Here is a 26,305-nt window from a genome sequence, read left to right as displayed (position 1 = left end):
TTGAAAAAATAAAAAATACATTCCTTACGAAAACTAAAAGTATTCACACACGGTAGATAAAAGTGATCGGCTAAGGTGAAGTTTGAATAGTGAGTTGAGATGCGATGAATTGAGATGAAATTGAATAAAATATTATTAGAATATTATTTTTTAATATTATTATTATTTTAGAATTTGAAAAAGTTTGAATTGTTTATTATATTTTATGTAAAAACTTAAAAAATTTATAATGATTAGATGAGATGAATTAAGATAACTTTGTATCTAAACAGGGCTAAATGTTACAGGTAGTCATCCATCTACAAGGATAACATGTGTTGGTGCAAGATTCTTGCTGGAATTGTTAGCAGTAATCATCAACAAGAGTCCAGGAGAAATGCAAAACTCCTAGAGTTCTGTGGAATGAAGATAGTTTGTTAATGAGAGGACTTATCTTGCACAAGTTCATCTTTATCTCTTGAATATGAGATGTTAATGAGTGCCATATTTATCTGTTGTTATGTTTATCCTTTTGTTACCTATTGAACGGGTAAAAAAGCTACATATATATTATTTAAGTGGCACGACCTATGAATAAAGACATGAGTGAATTGTATTCCCAAACCTTTTTGTTTGAAGAAGACATAGGTTAGCTATAGTGACCCATTTTTATCATTAAATTCACCCTTTGTTACGAGATCCCTCATTTGGGCTCGTAACACTAAATTGGATAAAATATATTTAATACTATAACTTTAATTAATAAGATAAACTATCCAATTTTAAGTTAACTAGTCGTAAAATTGCACAATGCACAAACCGAAATAACTAAATTGCTAATACTATTTAGTAAAGCACTTAAGGTGGAAACTCAAGGGTTTTTCTTCAACCCACCCATACTTCGCATTATACAGAATTGGATCAAATGATGTAATGGACGTTTACAAACTCAAATGCTCACTCAATTAGAAAATAAAACGAATTCCTAAACTCACGACCACGGAAACATCAGCTTATAAAAATCTAAAAATATGAGGTAGATGAACAAAAATTAGGCGCAAAAATAAAAAAATAAAAATAAAAATTAAAATTAAAAAATTTTAAAATTAAAAATTAAAAAAAAAAAAAAAAAAAGAGAGAGAGAGAGAGAAAAAAGAGCTTACAACTACAACGTCCCATTAACATATCCACAAACAGATTCTTCTGCAGTCTAGTTTAATAAGGATGCAACTGTGCATTAAGAGCTCCCATGAGATCTCACAGATGATATTGACTGTGCTGAAATAGATGCAGTTGGGCTGTTGAGTTCTCGATCTCCGTTGATGGCTTTTGGTTTTCCACTCAATCTTTCAATTGCTTCTTGACAAATGTCATTAAACCAGTCGTCTTCCGGTAGTACGCTGACAGAAAACATTAATCACACCTCAGGAACAGCACACGTACAATGAGGCCACACAAACACACAAGTATAGATGGAAGTTTTCTTGGTTTTCTCTAAACAAGTAGTAGATGTTCAGCATGATTAAGCACAACGGTCTTAAAATTTATTGGTGCAGAAATCCTGGTTTCTTCATGACTTGGATTTAAAATGATAGCTGACTTTGTTATTGAAATCTTAAAAACACTAGCCAATATCGCTAGATGGTGTTCTACTGTTAGCAAATAAACATAATAGATAAAGTCATGGTAAAACTTAATATGATGTAATCATAATAACCATACAATCTTTGACTCCCAAGATACAACCACCCTAAATTAGTGTTCCGAGGCGTTTAATTCTCAAAAATCTAAAATGCGACTTAACTCTTACAAGATACATCAATATTCCTAGAAAAGTGATTAATGTAAATCTAAGTTCTTGAGAATGTGACTTTAACTCTTCTTTGGGAATGACTATGAATATGATGGATGGTTATAATATGGCATTCCTACATTTATGTTTGGATACCACAAATGTTTAGAATATTTGAGAATTTTGGGAATTTGTTTGAGATTAGGTTTTGGAAAAGGAAAGAGAATAATTTGAATAATTTTTTTTTTAAATAAGTATTGTATTGAAGTTTGTGAAAAGTTGTTTAAATATAATTTTTTAAGATTATTTTTTGTTTTGGAATTTGTAGAAGTTGTATTGATTTTTGTGTTTGACTAATGATTAGGTAATGTGTAGATGAAAATTTGAAAATTTGAAATAAAAAAGTTTTTTGTGTTCTAGTAATGCTTGGGAATGAAGTTATAAGAAAATTTGAGGTGTTGAAAATTTTTGAGAATTCTAAGGTTGTCAAACATGGCCTTGAGTAATGACCATATAAGGCCTTTTGAAATATTTCTTTTGCTTTTTCATTTTAACAAATATAAAAAACATAAAATATTTTTGATCAAATGGTTTGCATAAGAGTTCCTTAAATCAAATGGTGCCACAAAAAACGATATCCAATAAATAAAAAAGCCAAACAAGTTCATGAAGAAGTTTATAAAGTCATTGACTAAAGATCAAGCACCTTGTCCAATCTGAGTGTATGAGGCAGACGCTGGGTAGCAGAATAATAAACCCTAGACTATATAATGTAAATAAAATATTCGTAATTAAGACAAGTAAAAAGGGACGAATTATTTGAAAGAACAAAGGTAATGGGAATGCAGATTCTCACCTCTTTAGAAGGGAATCCACATACCCTTAAAAAGGGGATTGAGATGTGTTATGATCTTGAGGGCTAAAAGTTTAATCAAATTAATATCCAACAATCTAAAGGCTTTTGGATCAATGCTTGAGTCTTTAACAATTGGTATCTAAGAATTGATACTGATATGGTTGAATTGAGTGATGCAGAACTTCAACTCTGTTTTCAGAATTATCATTGTGCACTCCATGATGAAATAAGTAGAGATCCTGGAGAAAGGGTTCTCACAGTGAAGTCTTTAGATGGTGAAAATTTAAAGATCTTAGTTGAACCTTCTTACAACATTTACTACGTGAAGCTGAACATTTAATGCGAATATGGAAGACATAAATCCATTGCAGCAACAAAAATTGATGTACGGAGAATTTCTCTTGGAACATAATGTTACGCTGACATAAACAAGGGTATTTGAAGATGGGTATCTCTTTCTTGATATGAGCATGAGTGAAGATTTGGGCCATGTAGAATTAGAAGAAGTGAAGATTTGGGCATGTAGAATTAGAACAACCTTCCTCTACGATCTGGTCATTATCCACTCTCTCTCTCTCTCTCTCTCTCTCTCTCTGGTAGGTTTGGAACAAAATCAGCAATGGCAGTAGTATATACTGCGTCGCCACCAACGCTGAAACACTCTCCTCTGAGCCTACACCACCCTCGGATGTCTGCCCTTCGCCGCCTCATTGAGAACCTCAAATCGCTTGTCGACTCTCCCAGCTCCGATTACTATGCCGACACCAAGATCATTGTAACTGACAGTAGCAGTAGCCAGCAGCAACAGCCAACAAATCCTCATCCACTGGTGCGTTCTAGCTGCAAGAAGCCCTTTCTTCAAGAACGTGTTCGCCACTTCGGTGAAGGATATCAGAGGGGTCGCTGAGTTCAAATTAAAAGGGCTAGCAAACGAGCATGAAGTCAGGGTCAATGCTGTGGAGGTAGTCTTGGCTTACTTGCATGCATGACAGGCAAGGCTAGTACGTGTGGAAGAATGGGTACAAGTACGTGGGGGAATCGAGGAACGACGTGAATTCTGGTCGGGGCATCCTGATTTGGGCCAACGGAGGCGCGTTCACCTTTCATGGATACTTCTCACTCAATTTTCAAATACTGGTGCTCTCTATGTGTCTATGTCAATCGCTAGTGGCCTTCCCATCCTTGAGGGTGTATACTGTCTGGCCTGTGCTCGCTCGGTGTGGCAGAGATGCCTCTATACCGCTGGCTAGGAAAGTGATTATGCTGTTTTACTTGATAACAAACTGGGGCAGGCAAATTTTGGTGGTGGGTATGTCCACAATGGGCTGTTAAAGGCAGTAGAGTGGGTTTTCGATGCAGAGTGTGAAATTTTGAGGGAATGGGTTGAGAGGAACCCAAATTATACTTTGACTTTTAGGTTACGTTTGGATTTTGAGATGAGTTGAGTTGAGTCGTGAATAGTAGTATTTTGTAGGTCCCATTGAGATGGGTTTAACTTTTTTATGATGAGATGAGTTTAACTTTTTAGGCCGAAATGTATGAAGTAGGTTGAGATGAGTTTAATTTTTTTAGGGAAAGTAGAAAAAATAGTGGGTTTCATCAATGATTGGTTTGAGATGAGTTGAGTTTGGTTCAACAACCAAACACAACCTTACTGATCTCTCATTTTCCCTCATTTTCTTGGATGAGCCCCCTCGAAGAGAGCAAAGCAGTGTTACCCTATTCTAATCCTTGAGGTGTGTTAGAGGATGAAATCCATGTTCCCATATGCATTTGGATCCCTTGTACTTATGTCGATCCAAACAGGATAATCTTGTAGGATTCCCAGGTAACCGGTAATGCACGATTTCCCACCTACCTCAATCTTTCAACTTTGCAGTATGAGTGCTGCTACAAGTACAAACTGAAATCAGAGTGAGATTTTTAGTATATTTCTGTACATGCTAGTGATCTCTGTTTAAGATACAAGAGAAATATCATAGAAGGAAAGAATTTCCAAAATAAGAGCAAGAAAATCTGCCTAACTAATTGACAGAAAACCATAAACTTCCTAAATAGAAACTTCCTAAACAATATCTACCACTAATTACTCCATCTTCATATTTATTGGGATTTCCACACTTCCCCTCAAGTTGGATCATCAAAACTTTGTCTAGATAGCCCTTTGGTGATGATATCTGCTGTTTGCTCTTTTGTAGGAAGATAAGTCATACAGATGGTTCATTCTTCAACCTTGATAAAATGTCTATCCACTTCTACATGCTTAGTCCTGTCATATTGTTATTTGTCAAGATTGGTCTGAATACCTCTTCCATTAGGTTTCTTTCATTATTTATAGAAAAGAGTTACAACTTGCTAGATATTTCTTCTACTAATTTCTCTGTAACACATTAAGTGTCTATACACGTTAAGACTATTTATAGTTAGCCTAATTCTCTACCATACAATCTAAATATGGAAAGACCTAAATTATATACATAACATCCCCCCTCAAATTGATGCTGGTGGATCAAAAAGCATCAATTTGCCAACCAAGAACTGATGCAGTTGCCGAGAAAGAGCTTTAGTGAATATGTCTGCAGTTTAACGTTCAGTGGAAATGTGAGGGAGAGTAATCACATGTTTGTCAAAGGATTCACGTATGGAATGACAATCAACTTCAATATGTTTCGTACGCTCATGGAATACAGGATTAGCGGCGATCTGAATAGCACTGATATTATCAGCATGAAGAGGAGTGGGATGCAGTTGAGAAAAACCAAGTTCACCTAATAACCCATGAAGCCGTGTGATCTCAGAGCATGCGGAAGACATGGCACGATACTCAAACTCAGTAGAGGACTTGTATACTCTATCTTGCTTCTTACTCTTTCAAGAAATGAATGCATTGCCTAAGAACATGCACCAGCCGATAGCAGAGCGACGAGTATCCATACATTCTGCCCAATCAGCATCACTATACCCCACCAACTGTAAGGAAGATTCTTTATGAAAGAACAACCCGAGTGTAGATGTGCCTTTCAGATATCGGAGAATGCGGCGGGCAGCGACTAAATGAAGATGTCGGGGAGCCCGCATAAATTGACTGACTTGCTACACAGCAAAAGAAATGTCAGGACGAGTAATCATCAAGTAGTTCAAACATCCAACAAGCTGCTGATACAAGGATGGATCTGATAAAGGCTCTCCTTCTTCCTGACGAAGCTTAAGATTTACCTCCAATGGAGTAAAAACAGAGTTACCCGATTGGAGAACACCCAATGAAATAACGTCCTGCATGTATTTGTGCTGGTGTAACAACGTACCAGTTGGAATAAGCTACACCTCAAGGCCAAGAAAGTACTACAGGGGACCAAGATCTTTCATGTGAAAGGAGGCCTTGAGATCCTATTGTAATTGCTTAATTAACTCAGTATCTAAGCCAGTAATCACAATGTCATCGACATATACGAGAAGCAATATGATTCCTGCAGAAGTCTTGCGAAGGAAAAGAGAGGAATCAAACTAACTTTAAAATTAAGGCCTCATTTGTTTTTAGAAAACATCTCATCTCATCTCATCTCATCTAATATAATCATTACAACTTTCCCAACTTCCAATACAAAATAAAATAAACAATTCAACTTTTTCAAATCCCAAAACAAAAAATAATATTAAAAAATATATTCTAACAATACTTTATTCAACTTTTTAAATTTAGAGCAGGTTTGGAGGGTGGGATGAGAATTTTGTGTTTTGTTTTGAAGTTTAAAATATTATATTTTAATATTATTATTGTTTTGAGATTTGAAAAATGTGTATTGGGATTTGAAAAAGTTGAATTGTTTATTATATTTTGTATGGGGATTTAAAAAATGTGTAATGATGAGATAAGATGAGAATTTTGTATTTTGTCTTGTGCCCCAAACTTGCCCTTAATCTCATCTCATCTCTGAAAACAGACGAGCCCTAAAAGCAAGCAAGTTAGAATGAAATTTGCCAAACCATGCACGCAGTGCCTGTTTTAGTCCATACAAGGATCGGCATAGCTGACAAACCTCTGAGGAAGGTATAGAAAACATGCCAGGAGGTGGGGACATATAGATTTCTTCCTTCAAATCCCCCTGTAGAACAGCATTATTCACATCCATCTGCCGGAGAGACCACCCTTGCAATGCAGCAAGTGCCAATATAGTCCATATAGTAGTCATTTTGGCAACAGGTGCAAATGTCTCTCCATAATCAATACCATACTCCTGCGGTTTCCAAGAACCACGAGACAGACCTTATATCTGTCCAATGAGCCATCAGCTCGAAACTTGACTGAGTACACCTATTTACAACCAATAGGTTTGACATTAGAGGGACAAATTACAAGGTCTCAAGTTTGATTGTCTTGAAGAGCTTGGATTTCCTCTTGCATAGTCTGCTGCCAATACGCTTGGGTAGATGCTTGGGTATAAGAGTGAGGAACAGAAACAGCGTCGAGAGTAGCAATAAGCGAGATGTGAGGAAAAGCATACCTATCCGGTGGATGTGTAACCCGGGTGAAGTGCCGAGGTATAGGAACCGAATAATCAAATGATGGTTCAGTGTCTGGAAGGGGCGTTGAAGAATGGGGATGACGTCGATGATACACCATACTTGGTTGAAAACGCTTAATAGAAGAAGACACATCATCAAAAGTGGGAAGAAGGGTAATAGGAGGATCAGAAATAACCTGAGACTGAAAGAAATATTGATTTTCAAAGAAAATCACATTCTGTGAGATTCGGGATTTATTTGCATGAGCATCATAACAAACAAATCCTTTCTGAGTATGACTATATCCCATAAAGGCACATGTGACAGACTGTGCAGCAAGCTTGTGATGCTCAACAGGTGGCAGATGAACAAAACAAACACATCCAAAAATATGAAAGGATTGATACTCAGGAGATATGCCAAATAGTCAAAAAAAGGGAGAATCATAATCTAGAGTAGCAGTAGGCAAACGATTGATCAAATAGACAGCAGTAGATAAAGCTTCTACCCATAACTTAGAAAGTACAGAAGAGTCAATCAATAAAGTACGGACGACATTTAAGAGATGATGATTCTTACGCTCAGCGACTCCATTTTATTTAGTATAAGGACGAGAACACTAGGAAATGATCCACTTTTGTTGAAGAAAAGTTTAAAAAGAATGAGACATGTACTCCCCCTGAGTCGGAGTGTAAAGTTTTAATACAAGTATTGAACTGTCTCAACAAGCGTAACAAATTTTTGAAAGACAGAAAACATGTCAGCTTTAGAACGGAGAAAATATATCCAGGTGAAACGACTATAATCATCGATAAACGTCACAAAATAACGATATTGACCATGAGAAATAACAAGACTCAAACCCCAAACGTCAATATGCACGATCTCAAAACAGTTAGAAGCATGACTACTATGTGCAGGAAAAGGTAAAGTTTTATTTTTACCAAGACGACAAGTAGCATAATCAAAAGATACAGGAGAAGAAGAAAATGAATCTTTATTGCCCAAAAAATTATGTTTCATAAGATCAGTCAAGACAACAGAATTAGGATAACCTAATTTCTTATGCCAGACTTCATTAGTATTGGCAGTAGCCGTACAAGTAAGAGAAACAACATTAGGAATAGAAAATTGTATGAGAAATAAACGTCTAATTTTAGGCCCCTTCGCGATCACTGTCCTCCCACATTATTATCTACCAATTGTCCAACAGAAATCAAATTGGTAGACAATCCAGGATAGACAAAAACATCACGAAATGAAGAGCCCAAATTACCAATAGTAGTAATAGAAAGAGTACTGTCATCAGCGATCTGAATATTTTGCGTGCCTCTATACTTAAGAACACCATGGAGACTCGTCGTATTACCAGTCATATGATTAGAAGCGCTCGAATCAACAATCTAAGAAGTTGAGTTAGCACCCATACCTTGCAATCCTAAGGCTGTAAAAGAAGACACAATCATCTGTTGGACTATTGCTGGTGTGAGAACAGATGAACCAGAGCTTACAGTAAGAGGCGCAGAAGATGAAGAAGAAGACTGTACAGCAGCCTGGAAAGCTTGGGATTGGCGATTCTAAGGTCGTACTCAACAATCTTTGATGAGATGGCCCTCTTTCTTACAGTAGTTGCAAACTTTCTTAGGACAGTTGCAGCGATATGACCAAATTTCTTGCAACTGACACATTGCAAGTTGTTCATCCATCTCCCTTGTGCTGCATAGGCTACATTCACAGTCTCAGAAAAAACTTTCTCAGAAGTCATACCTATTTGAGTGGATAACCGTTGTTCTTCACGCAATAAATCTCCCAAACAAATATCCAAAGAAAGTACCGGATTACGATTCAACAAACCAGCTCGAACGGGCTCAAATTCGGGTTGAAGCTTCATTAAAAACTTATCACGTTGACTCTCAGCATAAACTGCTTGAAGAGCCGTGAGTGCTGTAGTGGGAACCTTAGCATGAATAATGGCAGAATACTCGCACCAAAGGTTAATAAAACTAGGATAAAATTGTGCAATAGGTAAATTGCCTGGACTATAAGTACTAATTTCCAATTCTAATTGGAACTTCCGAGCACTATGATCTTGGTGGTAAATACGATGAAGATAATCCCACATAGCCTGAGCCGTAGTAAAACAGCGAAAATTGGTCACAAGGTGAGACTCAATCGTCCCCAATAACCAAGAGATTACCTTGGCATCCATGACCTCCCATTGAGCAAATTCTTTTTCATCAGTGGGAACTTTAGCAGAATTATAAATATGATTTGATAATTCTTTTCCTTTCAAAAACATCTTAAACTGAAATTCTCACGTAGAAAAATTCTTTCCAGTAAAGCGAACAATAGTATTTTCAATAGACATGATGAAAAGCACTTAGAGAAATATGCTCAAGTAGTCAATCAAATAAGTGGCAAGCCTAACTTAAATTAGGTCCAAATCCAAATGATAAGAGGCCCAAACATGTAAACCAGATCACCCATAAAACACAAGGAGAAGCCCAACTCGTAAAGCAAAAAAACACAAAGGAATTGAAGCCCACATGAAAAACCCACAAAACACAAAAGAAACACAAACCTGCCCAGAGTATTTCTGAAAATAGAGATCACCGAGAGAAGGAACCCACACAGCCACCGCAGAGAGATCACCAAGGCGTAGCCTACCTCCACACAGCCACCACACGGAAGGAACCCACCACCACAGAGAGTGTTGTCTGCCATAGAAATGGTTGATTGCCTCACAACTACCCAGAAACTTTAGGACTGCCCTACAGACCTCCACAGAAATTGCCGACACTCACCAAAGGAGACACCCGCACGTCTTCAACCACCAGAAACTACCCAGAAACTACACGTCTTCAGCCACCAGAAACTGCCGACAAGCACCAAACTGCACTGCCCAAAACAAGATCACAGTAAACCACCACACAGAACCTGCCGACAGCCTCAAAGCCACCAAGGTGATGAGCCCACAAGTCGAAACTCACCAGACGTGTGAGAAAACACTCACCACAAACTTAGAAACTTACCAACATGCGAAAACAGAGAAAGAAAATAATTCCTATTGTCGAAACTCAAAAACTCTCAAGGATAAAGACCATAGAGAAACGATAATCAGAGTAATGTCTCTGATACCATTTCAAGATTGGTCTGAATACCTCTTCCATTAGGTTTCTTTCATTATTTATAGAAAAGAGTTACAACTTGCTATTTCTTCTACCGATTTCTCTGTAACACATTCAGTGTCTATACACGTTAAGACTATTTATAGTTAGCTTAATTCTCTGCTATACAATCTAAATATAGAGACATAAATTATATATATAACATTATAAACCCACTAGGTAGAACTCACCCTTGAAAATCGACTTACAAGGGAAGGGTGCCTAAGGGCTTATAAACCACCAACCAATCTCGTATTTAGTCGATGTAGGATCGTAACAACCACCACGCTCCACAACCGACGTCCACGGCAGTCCCAACGCTCACACGGACTGGCTGTGCGCTAGGTCTTTCCTAACCCCGGACGAACACTATCATGCCGGCATCACCCCCCATGCCGCAAGATTGCAACCGTGCTAACATGGACTGCATATGCACATGGACTGCATATGCGGGGTGGCTCATACCATTAGTTATGAACCCACCAAGTATAACTCACCCTTGAAAATCGGCTTGTAAGGGAAGGGTATCTAGGGGCTTATAAACCACCAACCAATCTCATACTTAGTCAAAGTGGGATCGTAACACATGCTGAACTGGATTGAGAGAGATGCTTATGGCTGCTTTGTTATCACAGTAGAGTTTGATAAGGAATTTTACTGTGACATGTAGTTCTTCCAAGAGTTTCCGTAACCACAATCCTTCACACATCCCTTATGCAATTGCTCTAAACTCAGCTTCAGCACTACTTCTAGCCACTACATTTTGTTTTTTGATTCTCCAAGTTACCAAATTTCCCCATACAAAGGTGCAATACCCTGTGGTGGACCTTCGATCCTCTGCTGAACCTGCCCAATCAGCATCTATGAAGACTTCTACTTCCTTGCTTTCACATTTTTTGAAGAAAAGTCCTTTGCCCAAAGAACCCTTGAGATATCTGAGGATCTTGTGCACAGCTTCCATGTGAGTTTCCTTAGGTGAATGCATGTGTTGGCTCACCACAGTCACTGCGAATTCAATGTCAGGTCTGGTATGTGATAGATAGATTAGTTTGCCAACTAATCTCTGATATGTTTCTTTTTCAACAGGTCTTCTAAAGTCTCCTGTTCTTTTTCCTGCATGTATTGGCTCACCACACTCTACATGGTCACGCCCAAGTAGGGTAGCAACCTACGATTGTCCCCTCCTACCCTTTTTTAATTAGCAAAAACAGAAAAGCATGGAGTAATTTGACCTTAAGACAAGCCACACAAGGACCATTTTTGTATTTAACTCTATTGAAAAACAATAATAAAGCGCAGAAACTGAATTTCTGCATATTAGATCTCTATAGGCCTGTAATTTTGAGTTACATTTAGATTGTTAGAAATCCATGACAACCATAGTGTTTTCTCTGGAATAGATCTCTAAAACATAATCGCTGAAGAGCATTTAGCAGAAAAGAAACTATATTCAAACTACCCTACTTCATAATTCAAACTACTGTGCTTGATCACAAATGAAGAATAAGTAATGCTAGGTACAAACCCCAAATGTACAAGCCTTTTGTAAAAATGTGGGCGCCATCAAGATAAAGTGTGTTTTTCACATTTTTTCATGGTGGGGCCAACTTTTTATAAAGAGCTTGCGCGAGGTTTGTGCATTTGAGACTTATATATATCATTTCGCGTGATGAATATCGTGCAAGAAGTTCTCGCCAAAGAAGATAGGAGCACAAGTTTAAAAGCCTAAGAGCATTCACAATAGTTTATATATATCTCTATCTAAAATAGCAGACCAAAACCTCTTTTTTCTATTTTAACTGACCACTTTTAAGAATACCATCCAACAGCTCATCCAAATTTTATCTGTATTTCGTTAAAGCAATAAACAAATGAAAAGAAAGAGTCTCATAAATGATAACGAAATAGATACATGAAAGGAAGAAGAGAGAGAAACAATAAAGAAAGAGCGAGGGAAAGAAATTTATATATAAAGAAAAATTAAGCATTGAATAGTGTCAAATCTACATTTGGGTTAGTTACCTTTGCATAATCTGATAAAAATGGTTTTCTGAGAATGCTCTAAAAGGAGTTATTTTTGCACTGCCTTCTCAAAACTAGTCAGACCTTTAAAGACTCCCACACGCACACACACATATATACTGGACAATGGTTATCTACATGGGACATACAGATAACATACAATAAACTAGTTTAAAAAATTTGGAGATCATATGTTAGTCCAGTTCTGTAAATAGTTAAGAGTTACGAGTTATATTAATGATTAAGCTGTCCGTATATAATATATGTGTCTTTAAGTATTTGTAGAGCAGCCTATGAGTACACTTACACAAAATGTAGAGCTTATTGATAATCCAGAAGGGAGGTGAAAGAAAGCCTACCTATAAGGATCCTTCCCTGTTGCAGCAAATGCTGCCATTGCTTTTGATATGATCTCATTGACAACTCGATGCAAATTCCTAGACAAGTAGCGACCTTGGGAAGCAAAACATATGACAAACTTCATGTCCAAATAAAACTGCATATAAAACAACCCGAAATAAATGAGAAATCTCCAAAAATGAGACAACAGGACATACATACTTCTACATAAGACCACAGAAAAGACTGGTTTGAGATCATTACTTATTGAAGTTTTAGGTGGTCATTTTCAGTATTTTCACCTCTTCATTTTGTACAACATAAATTCTGCATAATATCAGGGTTAAGTTCCTCATGTCGGCATATATATTATAATTTGATAATTTCGCAAAGATTCTAAGCAACACTAGGCTGGAAATTGACTTTTGGAAAAAACAAAGAACGAGTGGAGTCAATATAACAGAAGGATGAAAAACTCATATTGGGAATCAGGTAAAAAGGACAAGCTACAAAGGGAGAGGCATTTAGACATTCTCTCTCTTCCTCAAGAACAGGAATGGGCAAGAAGGTAGAACCATTAACATTGAATTACACTCCTTCCTCCTTATCAACTATGAATAAAATCGAGAGGGGCCTGAAAGGCTCCCAAAAAAACTATGAAGACTACACCCCTACACACTTCTCATGATGCAATGACCTGTAGGTTTTTAGCACCTAAGTTGTATCCCCCACTCAAATATTTTTGTATTCAAATCTCACCTTCCATCTTTGTTATAGGGGAGGAGATGTCATTTGAACTAGAGTGCATTAGCCCCCTAAACAAATATAGAAGGTATAATGATACCGCAGTCTGAGTGAATCAATATGAGACTGCATACCTGTTGTAGACCAAGAGATCCTAACAGCTTAGGGCCTTCCTCAATATCATCCCAAAAGCTCTGGTCTTCTGACAGCCACAAGATCACAGTTTCTGTAAGTCTCATCAATAGTAACGTGGCAAATCTTTCTCTGCCAACAAACATCTCTGCTGCTATACTAGCAATTCTATTCAGTTTTACAAATAGTTCCTGGTCATAACAAGGTAGCAACATCAGATATTTCAGACTCGGAAAACTCCTACTAAAACAAAAGTGGAGACAAAAGCCACTTAATTTACATAAACTAAGAAAGCATAAACTTAAATTAGGGCTATCAAAAAACGTTGATCCTCCTTTAGCATCAGTAATTATTAGCAGTCAGGAGCCTTTTTTGAAGGAGAAGGCACCATAAACATTTGTTCTAGTAATGCAGCATACTGAGATCCATCGCAATGCACAGCATGCTGGAATCCATCCCAATTATAAATGCATGAAGATGCCTGGTATAACTTTGCTAGCCACATCTATGCTATAATCCCAAAAATAGACTAGTCAATTTGAAGTTTCTCAAGAATCACTCATAAAGCCTAGTTTCACATAGTAGGTAATCAATATGTGACTTAACACCTATGACTACCTTTATAACCTACCCACTTTGGGTTATTCTCATATTCCCAATGTGAGACGGGGGTATTATTAATTCCCCCTCTTAAATCTCTGACATCCTTGTCAGGGTCATGGCGTGCTCTAGTATCAGATGGCTAGCCTTACTACTTGACTCTAATGCCATATGTAAAACAACCCCGAGAAAGCACTATCCACATTTGCAATATAACCCATAAAGATTAGTCAATTTGAAGCTTCCCTAGAATCACTTGAAACCAATAAAATTCTCAATTGTCACATTGGGGCTTTGAATTGGATGGTTTTCATTACCTTGCAGTAAAATGACACTATTACCCTTCATATACAATTAAATGTAAAAACTGCGATTCAATTGAGTTTTCAGGCGTGCTTGAGAATGGGTGGTAGTTTGCAGGTGTTAGCTGGACTTTAATAAGTGAAACAGCTCATAATTTAGGCAGACTGCACGTGTTTTACTTTCTAGATGCTTGAATGGCAGTAGAATATATGCATGTGTGAGTGTGAGACAGAGAAAACAGTGTGGTTTCAGTTCACCAGAAACAATAGGAGGTTACACAGCACATTGAAGATGGATAAACATATCATTGCATGAGTATTAGTCAAATGAAAAGAGTACCTAGAATATTGTTTTGATAAGTAAAAGAATACCTGGAATATTGGTGAGGGAAACCACTCAAATTCATCCACATTTCCATCCATAGTTATGTACATGTCAGCGGTAAGATGGCTTTCACTGTCTTCAGTAAAAATGAGGTCTAAAGCATGCTGTCGACAAAATGTATCCTTTAATCTGTCAACCGAACTCATAAGTCGCCTTTTCCATTCTCTTTGCTCAGGATGGCGGTTCTGCCTTTCTCTACGAGTATCACCATTGTAAGTAGATTGGTTGGCAGGAGACAGTTTCATGGCTGCACGTGGAAGTAGGTCATCCGCTAATAATGACACATTTGCTAGCAATGCAATCTGCTGAGCTTCAGTCTCTGCCATTCGGACAATTTTATTTCCAGAACCTTCAAAGCTTGCCTCTTCCTCCATTGAACCTGGTAATGCCTTCATGAGCATGCTCACATATGAGTTAAATACTTGAAACAAACCTTCCAGTGTTTGACCTCCTAGTTGCATACTTAGCAGTGGTCCCACATCCTCGAAGAAATCCTGTATGAGAAAGTGGAAGATATAGCTAGAAAGATTAATGGAGGAATTAAAGCTCTGAAATGGAATCCTCAACCCCATCCACACAATGGGAAAGAAAAGACATCAAGCATAAGATCAATCAGGCCCCCCAACAGCCAAGACTCGAGAGAAACAAGTGCTCGCATAAATGAATGGGACGTTAAGGTAACAAATTCTACTCAGATGAAGTTCATTAAAAGACAGGATGCACTCGAATGATACAGTAATTTCACATAGATGAATCATTTTGTCTGCCCAGGTGATAAAAATTCGTAACTGAATTTCAATGCAAGAGGAAGGTTGCTCGACATATTGTTTAAAACTGAACAAAATGACAAATAATGTGAGAATAGTTGAAGTCAATGTAGAGTGCAAGACCAGGAGGGGCATATAAAATGTAAACAATATTTGCACTCTGGTTGCAGTATGATATGTAAAATAACATACAAATTACTAACTTGAAGGAAATCTCAGACAAAAGAGAGTACAACCCAAGTTCACACTTACTCAAAGAGAGATCAATTTCACAGAAACTTATTTAAGACCATAAGATGAGGATGCAACTCAGAAGGGAAAACGTAACCGATTACTCACTCGCATGCATAACTGAATGTCAAAGACACAAGCATAGAGAGAGAGAGAGAGAGAGAGATGACATATTAGTTACTGGAAAGTGGAAATGTAAGTGAAAAACATTTATAGTTCACCTGGACCATCAAATTGAACCGATGGGCGCTGCTTGTAAGTTTATGTTGAAATGCCATTGCATTACCAAGGGATGTACTTGAAGACCTACCAGATTGACGTGTAGCTGTTGGAGGGTGAGTGAGTATCCAATCATCAGCAGCAGCTAGAGCAGCAGTGCTCTCTTGAATTCTTTTTAAATTAGCATCTAGTGCTTGTTCAACGCTGGACCTAAAGAGCTTCAAGAGTACAGGGCAAAGTGCCAAACCACGAGCTTCCAACAATGAACAATGACCTAATGCTATTTGAACACACTCAGCAGCAGCTCTTAAACCTCCAGCTGCTGCTGACGAAGCTAATGCGTGTCTTTTAACAAGAAGAGCAAAAGCCTCTGTTTGCTTTGTAGCCCACATCACAAGCTCGGAAGTATAAGCTGGTTCCTTACCAAAAATGGCAAACGAATCGCTTGCAGCTTGAGCAATAGCAGAGAACACTAGCTGTGAGAGAGCAGCAGTATATGCTCCTCCATATGAGGTGCTTGATGGTCGAAGGCTTTGCATATTATACTGATATCTTTGTAAATGTGCATTAAGTAGCAAACTGTGAGCACGAGGACCATCCCCAAGCTTTTTAAGAGCTGATATGGCGGCACGAAGTTCACCACCACGCGTAGAAGGCTGGCAAGCAGCTTCAGCCAGCTGATCGGCTAACTTTTGCCTGAGTTCAATAATAGAGGTCTGTAAATGCATTTGCATAGCCGGGGTCAACGTTTTCATTTGTTTTGCTTCAGAAGCTACACACTCTCCTTCATCAAGGGCAGCCAAAGCTTCATCCACTCTCCTCTCAGCTAACAGAACATTTAAGATATCGGAGAATTCTATTAACCATTTCTCCAGTTCTGAAGGTTCTCTGTCTTCTGAAATCAATAAATTGTCAACTGCAGAACCTTCTGAAATAGAGATAGATACGGAATCAATGTGGACTCCCTCAGATAAACCATGAATTAAAGCAGCCTGAGTAGATAGCAGGTTTCTGATGGAAGAAAGCTCCCCCTCTAAATCTGATATCTCTTTTGATGTGCTGTAATAAATGCATATTATTTCAATGACACACATACAATAAACCAATATATCAATTACTAACCATTGATTTAAGCTTCAGACCTTAACTGACAATAAGACAAGTAATGAGATAGAGGTAACCAAAGAAAAATATAAAGCATACTATAAGGTCAAGATAGTTACAATCTCTGTAATGCCAGAACTGAATTTGGAAGGCAGAGGGAGGTAGATTTTCAACCAGCAGAATGCTAACTTCCATCAAAACTGGAACTTAAAGAAACTGAAAAAAAGGAAAAAAAGCAAGAAAAAAAAAAAAGACTCCCCAACAGCTACTTTCAAGGCATAAGCATTTCTTATGGATGGACCAGTTAAAGATTTTAGTTTTCTTATCTTATTTTTATTCATTTAATATTTAGCATTGGAAGAATGTAAGGAATGAAAATTCAAAGATGTTCAATGACCACCACCGGGTAAGTAAATGAAGTTAAATGAAGGAGTGCATATTTGTTTCAAAGATGTTCATAAGATTTTATTGGACAATTTAACATAAATGACCTCTACCATGAGAAAGGTCTTCAACTGGGGAGAGCAATACTCATAAAATTCTCACCGTTTATTGTTTATTTTCCACATAATCTTAGTAGTTTTATATACAAGCTAAAATAAAGCAGAGACAAACAGACATTTCCAGATCTCTATTAGGCAAAAGAATGTTGTATTAGTAGGCGAGATTGGCAAGTAGCATTAAATTTTAAAAGGTGAAGGAGGATGAATTATTGAGTCAAATGAAGTATATGTAAGCAACAATCTTGACATATTTGACAAAATCAAATCTTTACCTTTGAGTATTAGCATAATTCAATAATTGTTTTCATGCAACATGGTTATGTCAACTCCAAAGGAAAAAAGCAGTGCTTATGTTGGATGGAACACAACGAACAATATAACAAGCATAAAAGCCAACGCCCATAGAGTTGCTAATTAAAGAAGCGCATCAACATGTGAAGACCAAGTTGCTATTGTTAATCAACAAAGCTCAGAGGACACATTTAATAAATCACTCAATGTGATATTTACCATTTTTAGCACAGCCAAACAATAACTCACCGTATGAAGGCAGCATAGTTAGCATAGACACTTCTGCGCATTTCCTCAGCAGAAGCTTTTTTCAGATCCAAAAGGTATGAACATAATTTCTGTACATCCTATAAATAGCAGCAGATATCATCATAGGATGTTTTAAATATCATTTTAAACACAAAAATCATGTTTATTTTTATATGAGGAATTAGGTTGATAGAAGAGTCCTGATGGCAATGGAGCAAAATTTGCAGTGCATCTCATTCATGTGTATGCCCAGTATAATTATCTAAATGAATAAGGCAAAACTTGCAGTAATGTAGCAACCCATGGAATGCCCAAACTACATCTTGGGCCCATACTCCAAAATGACTAGTCAGTGTGAAAACCGCTCCCTTCGAAGGTAGGAACTCCCCACGTACAGGCGAAACAAGACTACATGAAAGGTTCCTCATCTCGGGCGCAAAGGGGAAAAATTCATCCGAAGGTCCAGGTAAGAAAAAGGCTCAGGCGAGCAATACTCAGGCAAGCACGGCCAAGGTAGGCAAAGGTTTAGGAAAAGAGTAGCTAATGAATGGAGAAAGCATCATTTGGGTGACCAAAGGCCTACAAGATTAATAGCAGGTGAGTAAAGGATAGATAGGCGATATGGCGTTTCATGTGAGCAACGACACAGGCGAAGAAAGATAAACGAGTACAATAAGGTAAGGGCAATAGGAATGCAATGGGCAAGCAACGTGTAGCTCGATTAGTCGGGCGCCAAGAAAAATGGAATACTCATAAAACAACATAAGAGTGCTTAGGGAGTAACGGATAACCTCACAAAAGATCAAACTCAAACGACAACGTTTCTACAAGAAGCACATGTGGGAAAGGACCATGGACTCTGTAGAAACACATGGGACAAATACTTACTTTATTCATTAGCGTACCATCATATATATACACTACATACAATTGACAATTATACCCTCACAAGTTACACTAATTACAACCATGCTCTAACACTCCCCCTCAAGCAAGGGCATATATATCATATAAGCCCAACTTGAAACAAATAAGCTTTAAGCGACTACAACACAATGACTTAGTGAACATATCTGCAAGTTGATCAGCAGACTTCACAAAAAGTGTAGAAATGTCACCACTTAGTATCTTATCGCGAATGAAATGACAATCAATCTCTATGTGTTTAGTCCTCTCATGGAACACAGGATTAGAGGCAATATGCACTGCAACTTGATTATCACAAAATAGCTGAAGAGGAACAAGAGCTGGAAACCTAATCTCTTGGAAGAAGTGTTGCAGCCATGTCAGTTCACTAGTAGTGTGAGTCATTGCCCTGTATTCAGCTTCTGCACTAGACTGAGCTACTATTGCTTGTTTCTTACTCTTCCATGTAACCAAGTTACCTCTCACAAAGGTACAATATCCAGTATTAGATCTCTATCTGAATGAAATCTTGCCCAACCAGCATCTGAAAAGGCTTCAACTCAGAGATGTCCATTTGATCGATACAACAATCCAAGGCCAAGAGCTAGCTTAAGATAACAAAGAATATGAATTACAGCATCTCAATGTGAGACCGGTGGCATTTGTAAAAACTGACTCAGTACGCTCACTGTATAAGAGATGTCCGGTCTAGTGATAGTGAGATAATTTAATTTCCTAACAAGTCTTTGATACCTAGTTGGATATCTACACAACCCCCCTTCCTCTTTCAAGAATGTACGATTTGGGTCCATAGGGAGTGTTAATAGGTCATGCACCTAACATGCAAGTTTCTTCCAAAAGGTCAAGTACATATTTCTTTTGAGATAGGTTGATACCCTTTTTAGATCTACTAACTTCAATTCCAAGGAAATATCTAAACTTGCCCAAGTCTTTTGTTTGAAACTGATCATGTAAAAACTATTTTAGCCTAACAATTCTAGCAGAATCACTTCCAGTAATTACAATGGCATCCACATATACAACCAATAAAATGTGACTTGCATCACTATGTAAGTGAAATACCGAGTGGTCTGTTTGAAATCTATAAAGACCAAATGCCAATACAACATCAAATAACCTCCCAAACCATGCTCAAGGAGATTGTTTCAAACCATATAATGCCTTCTTTAACTTACATACAGTATCTCGATACTCCTCCTAAGCAACAAACCCATGTGGTTGCTACATATAAACTTCCTCATGCAAGTCGCTATGTAGAAATACATTTTTAACTTCCAGTTGAAATAAGGGTCAGTCTAAATTAGAAGCAAGAGAGATCAACACTCGAACAGAAGAATACAAGTCAATGCAATATGGAGTATTAAATCAATCCTTCTATTTAACATTCGCAACAAGAAAACCTAGAAGAAAACAAATATTATTGTGATACCCCATATGATATGGATAATGGTAGGTGGTGTATGGGATCCCACATTGTTTGGGAAGGAGAAGTTCTTGCTCTTTATAAGGTTTCAATGGAGCTCTAATTGTATCATTGACTAGTCCTTTTGGGGTATAGCCCATGTGGGTTGGGCCTTTCATTGGGGCGTTACAAATGGTATCAGAGCCTATCCCAACCAGAAATGTGGGACTTGAGCCGTGCCACCTACAATGGACAGGCCCGACGAGGACGTCGAAAATTTAAGAGGGGTAGATTGTGATACCCCATATGATATGGATAATGGTAGGTAGTGTATGGGATCCCACATTGCTTGGGAAGGAGAAGTTCTTGCTCTTTATAAGGTTCCAATGGGGCTTTAATTGTATCATTGACTAGTCCTTTTGGGGTATAGGCCATGTGGGTTGGGCCTTCCATTGGGGCGTTACAATTATAAAGCGGTATTTGTTAATCAGAGAACCCCTTGAATTACCCAAGGTGCACTTGCGGCAAACTCCTTGTTGAATGCCTGCGCATCCTCAGGATTAATCGGGACACTATTCTTGGACTCCTGGTGCCAATCAAAAAAAAAAAATTTGTTCATCATAGAAATTTTTTAAATGATCTTAATTTTCTTAACCACATTTATAGTATCAAAAAACTTGTTTGAAATAGCCACTAAAGGGCGATCACATGCCAAATGCATGACAACCATAGGGATATCTCACCCCAAAGGTGATTACCAAATGCTCACATGGTGGCCAGTGCATGCTTAACATTGGTTTACCCTTTTTTTATGAGTAAAAAACTTTATTTTTTTTTATAAGTAATAATATTATATATATATATATAAATATCAATAGGAGTAACCAAGTACACTGATTGTATACAAGAAAACACCTAGCCCATACAAGAGAGCCCCTAATGACCCAAAAGCCCATGAGAAATCCAAAATAAACCAATACCCAAAATACAACATTGTCCTCCCCGACCAAAAAATTTTATTAATATGAATGAAACCAACACTGGTTCCATTGAGCACAATGGCAAAATATCAAAGCAATAAGGTGTGCACAAAAAGATCTCAAAGTTCATCCAACATGCATTCCCTATCTTCAAAGTGTCGATCATTCCTTTCCATCCAGATTCACCACATAAGGCAAAAAGGATTCATCCTGTAACATCCGACATTTTATTGAAGTGTTTTAAGATTTTATTTATTTGTGTAAAAAAAATCTATTTTTTTAAAGTGTGACTTTATTCGTTGGAGCCTTCCGCCCTTTCAACTGCCTTGGGAGATTTCTTGGTCTGAAAGATTTCAGCAATCTTGTAAGTAAGCCTTCAGCCAATTTCCTGGTCCAAAAGATTTCAGCAATTTTGTATCTGACCAAGACGCCGGAATTCTCAACTATTTATATCCTCTCTTTTCCTTTTCCCCCACGACATTCCTCCCTCAACCCTCGACACACCAAACCGAGCCTTACATAACCAACCAACTCCCTTAGCAAAACCTTCCTTACCTCATTGGAAACTGTTACAGAAACTACAAACTTTGACTCCGGCCACTTTGTGCCACTTCCTTTTGGTAAGTTTCCAACGCACGGTGTTTCTATTCTCTCAAGCTCTCTATTTGTGACTTTACAAGAATGATGATCAGTACAAGCAAGGAGCGGACTATGAACTTAGTGAATTTATTGTGTGCCTGTCTTACCCATTTTCAGTTGGTTACAATGTTTTATTTAATTATGCAAATTACTTTATCGGATATAAATGAAGAAACCTACTTTTATCGAATATAAAATTGTTTATCCCCAGAAGGCTAATTGTTTGAAATAGCCACTAAAAGGCAATCACATGCCGAATGCATGGCAACCATAGGAATCTGTCAACCAAAGGTTATAACCAAATGATCACAGATTGGCCAATGCATTCTACAAGTAATATGCTAATCGCCTTAAGTTTGTTACTTATAAAAAAAATAAAAAATAAATAAAAAATATAGCCTTAAGGTTGTTGTACCCGTTATGATATCAGATAGAAAAGAGCTTGTGCTAAAAGGCTAATTACAAATAATGTGTTGGTTGCCTTCAAAGCAATTAGATTTTTTAGGCAAAAGGGCGGGGGGAAGGTAGGGTGGTATTTTGTTGAAAGAGTCGTGAATAGACTTGGCTACAATTCTAAATGGATTTTGATGGTAATGCACTATGTGTTCTTTGTGACTTATTCAATCTTGATTGGTGGTGAACCAAAGAGTTGTATGATTCCTTCTTATGGGGGATGAAGGGATCCCTGTACTTTTTTCTCTTATGCGTGGAAGGTGTCTCATCTTTACGGAGAAGAGCTGAGAATGAGGGGAGAATTATAGGAGTGGGGATTTTTAGAGGTGTAGCAAAGATGTCACCTATTTTTGTAGATGACAGTATGCATTTTTGCAAGCTAATACACAAGAATATTTATATATTCAGCACATCCTCAACCTCTATGAGTTAGTCTTGGGTCAAAAACTTAATTAAGAGAACACCTCCCTCTTTTTTAGCAAGAACAAAAACCAAATTGACCAGGACAACATCACATCTATATGGGAGTGGCAATGGTGAGGAAGCATGAAACATATCTCGGTTTACCTTCTATGGTGGGACGATCTAAGAAATATACCTTCTCAGACATCAAGACAAGGTTTTGGCAAAACTTAAAGGGCAAAAAGGAAAAATACTTTCACGAGTGAAAAGGGAAATATTGGTGACAGTAGTGGCACAAGCAATCCACACATTAGCTATGAGCTAATTTAGATTACCTTCTAGCCTTTGTATGAATTAGAGTCTATGATGCATTTTTTAGGGAGACAAGGGACAATTAGCAAAGAATGAAATTGCAATAACTAGGGATTTTGTGTGAATCTAAACATATGTGAGGGATGGATCTTAAGTCTAGAGGCTTTTAACTTGGCTCTTTTGGAAAAAAATTTATGCAACATGCCCAATCCCTTATTTATAAGCTTTTTATGGAATCCATTTAATGCATGAAACATAGCTGGGAGGCATAGAAATTTATGTGAGAAGGGTGTAGGTGGAGAATGGGCAATGGAAGGGATATCAGAACATGGGAGGACAAATGGCTGCTTACATCATTAACTTATAAGCTTACCACACTATAGAGTCATAAAAGTTGACAATCTCATTGACCACGATACAAAGTGATGGGATTTGAAGAAACTTTGTGCCATTTGTCCACCACGAAGGGAATGTGATTTTAAGGATAGCACCGAGTCTAATGATGCCAAAAGATGGATTGATATACTGGGAAAAAAATCATGGGAATTTAGCATGAAGAGTGCTTATGTCCTTGATACCAATATGAGTAGGAAGAAAAGGCTGGGGAAAGCTCAAATTATGAGGCTATGAGGAATTTTTAGAAAACTTTTGAAGAATTTGAACATTTTTCAAATCATTTTTCCGGCCAAATGTTAAGGAAGGCTCATATGATGAATAAAAAGTCTTTTCTATCGAAATACCAAAAGAAACCAATAAGAAACTTGCCCAATGAACAACTGCAGAAAGCTACTACCTGAAAATGATAGTGTTTTCTTCTTGCAGCTCAAAATGAGATGGTGTTTAGAATTCAACCTGGAATTTAAACAAACTTCAAACCCTAATTCTTCCTCTTGGGCATCATTTTTTGTTCTTTAATTTGTTTCAACTAAAGTTAGGCTCACAATAACAACTATACACTCTAAATTTCTAAACATATTGCTCTCAAAATTGTTAGTATAAACAGAAAACAAATTTTCTACTCCAAAGATGAACTAATTAAAATACGGCGCTTCACATATTTACGATCATATTTATATTTTAGTTTCTAAAAACACGAAGTAAATTACATTTCCATCTTAACTCCTTTTTCATAGTCCCTACGATTTCCCGGCAATCAAACAGAAAGCAACAAAAGAAGGAAACGAACCTTCTCATTGAGAGAGCAGCGGGACTGGACGAAGGCATCGGCGTCGAATTTATCGGACTTGAAGACACCGAGACCCTCCTCGAGTTTCACGCCGTTCTCCTTCACCATCGCCGTCGAGCCCCTGGACCGAGCTGTCTTCGCCGTAGCCATAATAAGTACAGAATTCTCACACTCACCTACAACAGCGAAACGGACCTCCAACAGCGAAATTCAAAGGGCCACGATATTAGATCCGAGGAGAAAAGAAAATCAGAATTTTGAATGATCGCGTGTGAGGAAGCAGAGCTGGCGAGGAGCGAAAGCCAGCACTCCACGACTCGGCTCCATTTTTTATACTCTTGATCCATCGATCGATCGACCGACCGATGACTAGTCTTACCAGCAACCCCTTTTCTTATTTTTAGGTACGTATGGTTGCTGAACTTGATATCAACTCAATTAAATACAATTTTAAGTTAGGCCTCCTTTATTTTGATAGATGAGATGAGATGAGATGAGATGAGATGAGATGAAAATTGAAAAGTTGAATAAAATATTATTAGAATATATTTTTTAATATTATTTTTATTTTAAAATTTGAAAAAATTAAATTGTTTATTTTATTTTATATTAAAATTTAAAAAAATTATAATGATAAGATGAGATATTTTTTAAAAACAAACGAGACCTTAAGTCTAATATTTAAATACTTAACTTTTAAATCATTAAATTTATCTCAATTCAAAATTTTTTTATACGTGATACCCACAATCTTTTTCAAGTGGACCCCATGAAACTTGCTCCATCATTTCAACTCGTAACTATTCATTAAAAACTCAACTCATTTCAACTTAACTCAACATCCAAACACAACCTTATTTAGATAATGATGGGGTTCTAAACATGTACAGTAATATAAATGGCTTTTAAAAAAAAAGTAAACATTCTTAGTTATTAAAAAAATAAAAATAAAAATTATATTTTTAATGATAGTCACTTTTTTAATCATCAAGAAAAAAAATTAAACAATTAAAAAAAATAAAATATATGAGTGGACACATTTGATGGGTATATTTGAAAGTGATGCTATTATTTTCCTTTTTATTTTGTTTAGAGCAAGGATATAAGTACAATCATTTTTATAATTTTTTATATAATTATGTTTTAACTTGAAGATATTTTTGTAAAAAAGATATTAATTTTATAAATTATTTTACAAAAGTATAAATAAACTTGTGTAATCAGTTATAAAAAATGATGGTATCTATATAATTTTTTAAAAAAATGATATATACAAGTCTCAAATTTACAAGTTTTGCACACACCCTTTACAAAAAAAGTAGATCTTATCATAGAAAAATGTGAAAAACTCATTTTTTTTTCCTTAATGTGATCCATATTCTTACAAAAGACCTGTACATTTGGTACTTGTACACGGTATTACTCAATTATTTATTCTAGAGTTGTATGCTTAGTAAATGAAGATTAATAAAAAGAAGAGTAATTATACAAGTACAATCATTTTTACAACTTTTTATACAATCATATTTTAAATTGAGGGTATTTCTATAAAACGATATTACTTTTATAACTTATTTTATAAGAATGACCTTCATGTAAAACGGAGTTGTTAAAAGGATGGTATGTGTATCATTTTCCTTTTAAAATCTCATTATTGTTAAAATTTCTCAACCTTTTTTTATTTTTCTAGCTCAACTCAGGTTTTTTATTTTTTTAATATTATCTTCTAACACAAATGTCCTTTTTTTTAATATTTTTAACGATATTCATTTTATAAATCTTCACTTCTTCCATATATATGTACACACAAATTACATAA

At 36.8% G+C, this 26,305-nt stretch overlaps 1 protein-coding gene across 4 annotated transcripts; it reads right to left on the bottom strand.

The window, feature by feature from the left end:
- Window positions 1-837: 837 nt before the first annotated feature.
- Window positions 838-24,882, bottom strand: LOC109003106 (exocyst complex component EXO84B-like). 4 transcript variants are annotated; one of them, XR_004797783.1, is made up of 8 exons: window positions 24,487-24,882; window positions 18,186-18,283; window positions 16,041-17,097; window positions 14,809-15,315; window positions 13,537-13,725; window positions 12,679-12,815; window positions 9,712-10,028; window positions 1,270-1,379 (listed from the first exon to the last, which is right to left on the bottom strand). XR_004797783.1 is itself a non-coding variant. In XM_035683484.1 (7 exons), exons 1-7 carry the CDS (start codon window positions 24,634-24,636, stop codon window positions 1,217-1,219), a joined length of 2,301 nt encoding a protein of 766 aa, XP_035539377.1. In that variant the 5' UTR covers window positions 24,637-24,882; the 3' UTR covers window positions 838-1,216. The 4 variants fall into 4 exon arrangements, 2 of the variants coding, with proteins under 2 accessions (XP_035539377.1, XP_018836644.1); XR_001998094.2 differs by having other exon boundaries at window positions 9,712-10,023; XM_035683484.1 differs by lacking the exon at window positions 9,712-10,028 and having other exon boundaries at window positions 838-1,379.
- Window positions 24,883-26,305: the final 1,423 nt, after the last annotated feature.

Source organism: Juglans regia, chromosome 12 (genome assembly GCF_001411555.2).
Source record: "Juglans regia cultivar Chandler chromosome 12, Walnut 2.0, whole genome shotgun sequence".
Classification (NCBI taxonomy): Eukaryota; Viridiplantae; Streptophyta; class Magnoliopsida; order Fagales; family Juglandaceae; genus Juglans; species Juglans regia.
The sequence above is the reverse complement of the archived record's forward strand: the minus strand, read 5'-3'. Positions and strand labels throughout refer to the sequence as shown.

Bases quoted from the DNA above. Each gene is read 5' to 3' on its own strand.
- LOC109003106 (XM_035683484.1), bottom strand. From the start codon at position 24,636: ATGGCTACGGCGAAGACAGCTCGGTCCAGGGGCTCGACGGCGATGGTG. The intron at 15,316-16,040 runs GTGAACTATAAA...TTTCTCATACAG, and splicing joins GGTTCAATTTGATGGTCCAG to GATTTCTTCGAGGATGTGGG. The intron at 13,726-14,808 runs GTATTCTTTTAC...TGTTATGACCAG, and splicing joins TTCCCTCACCAATATTCCAG to GAACTATTTGTAAAACTGAA.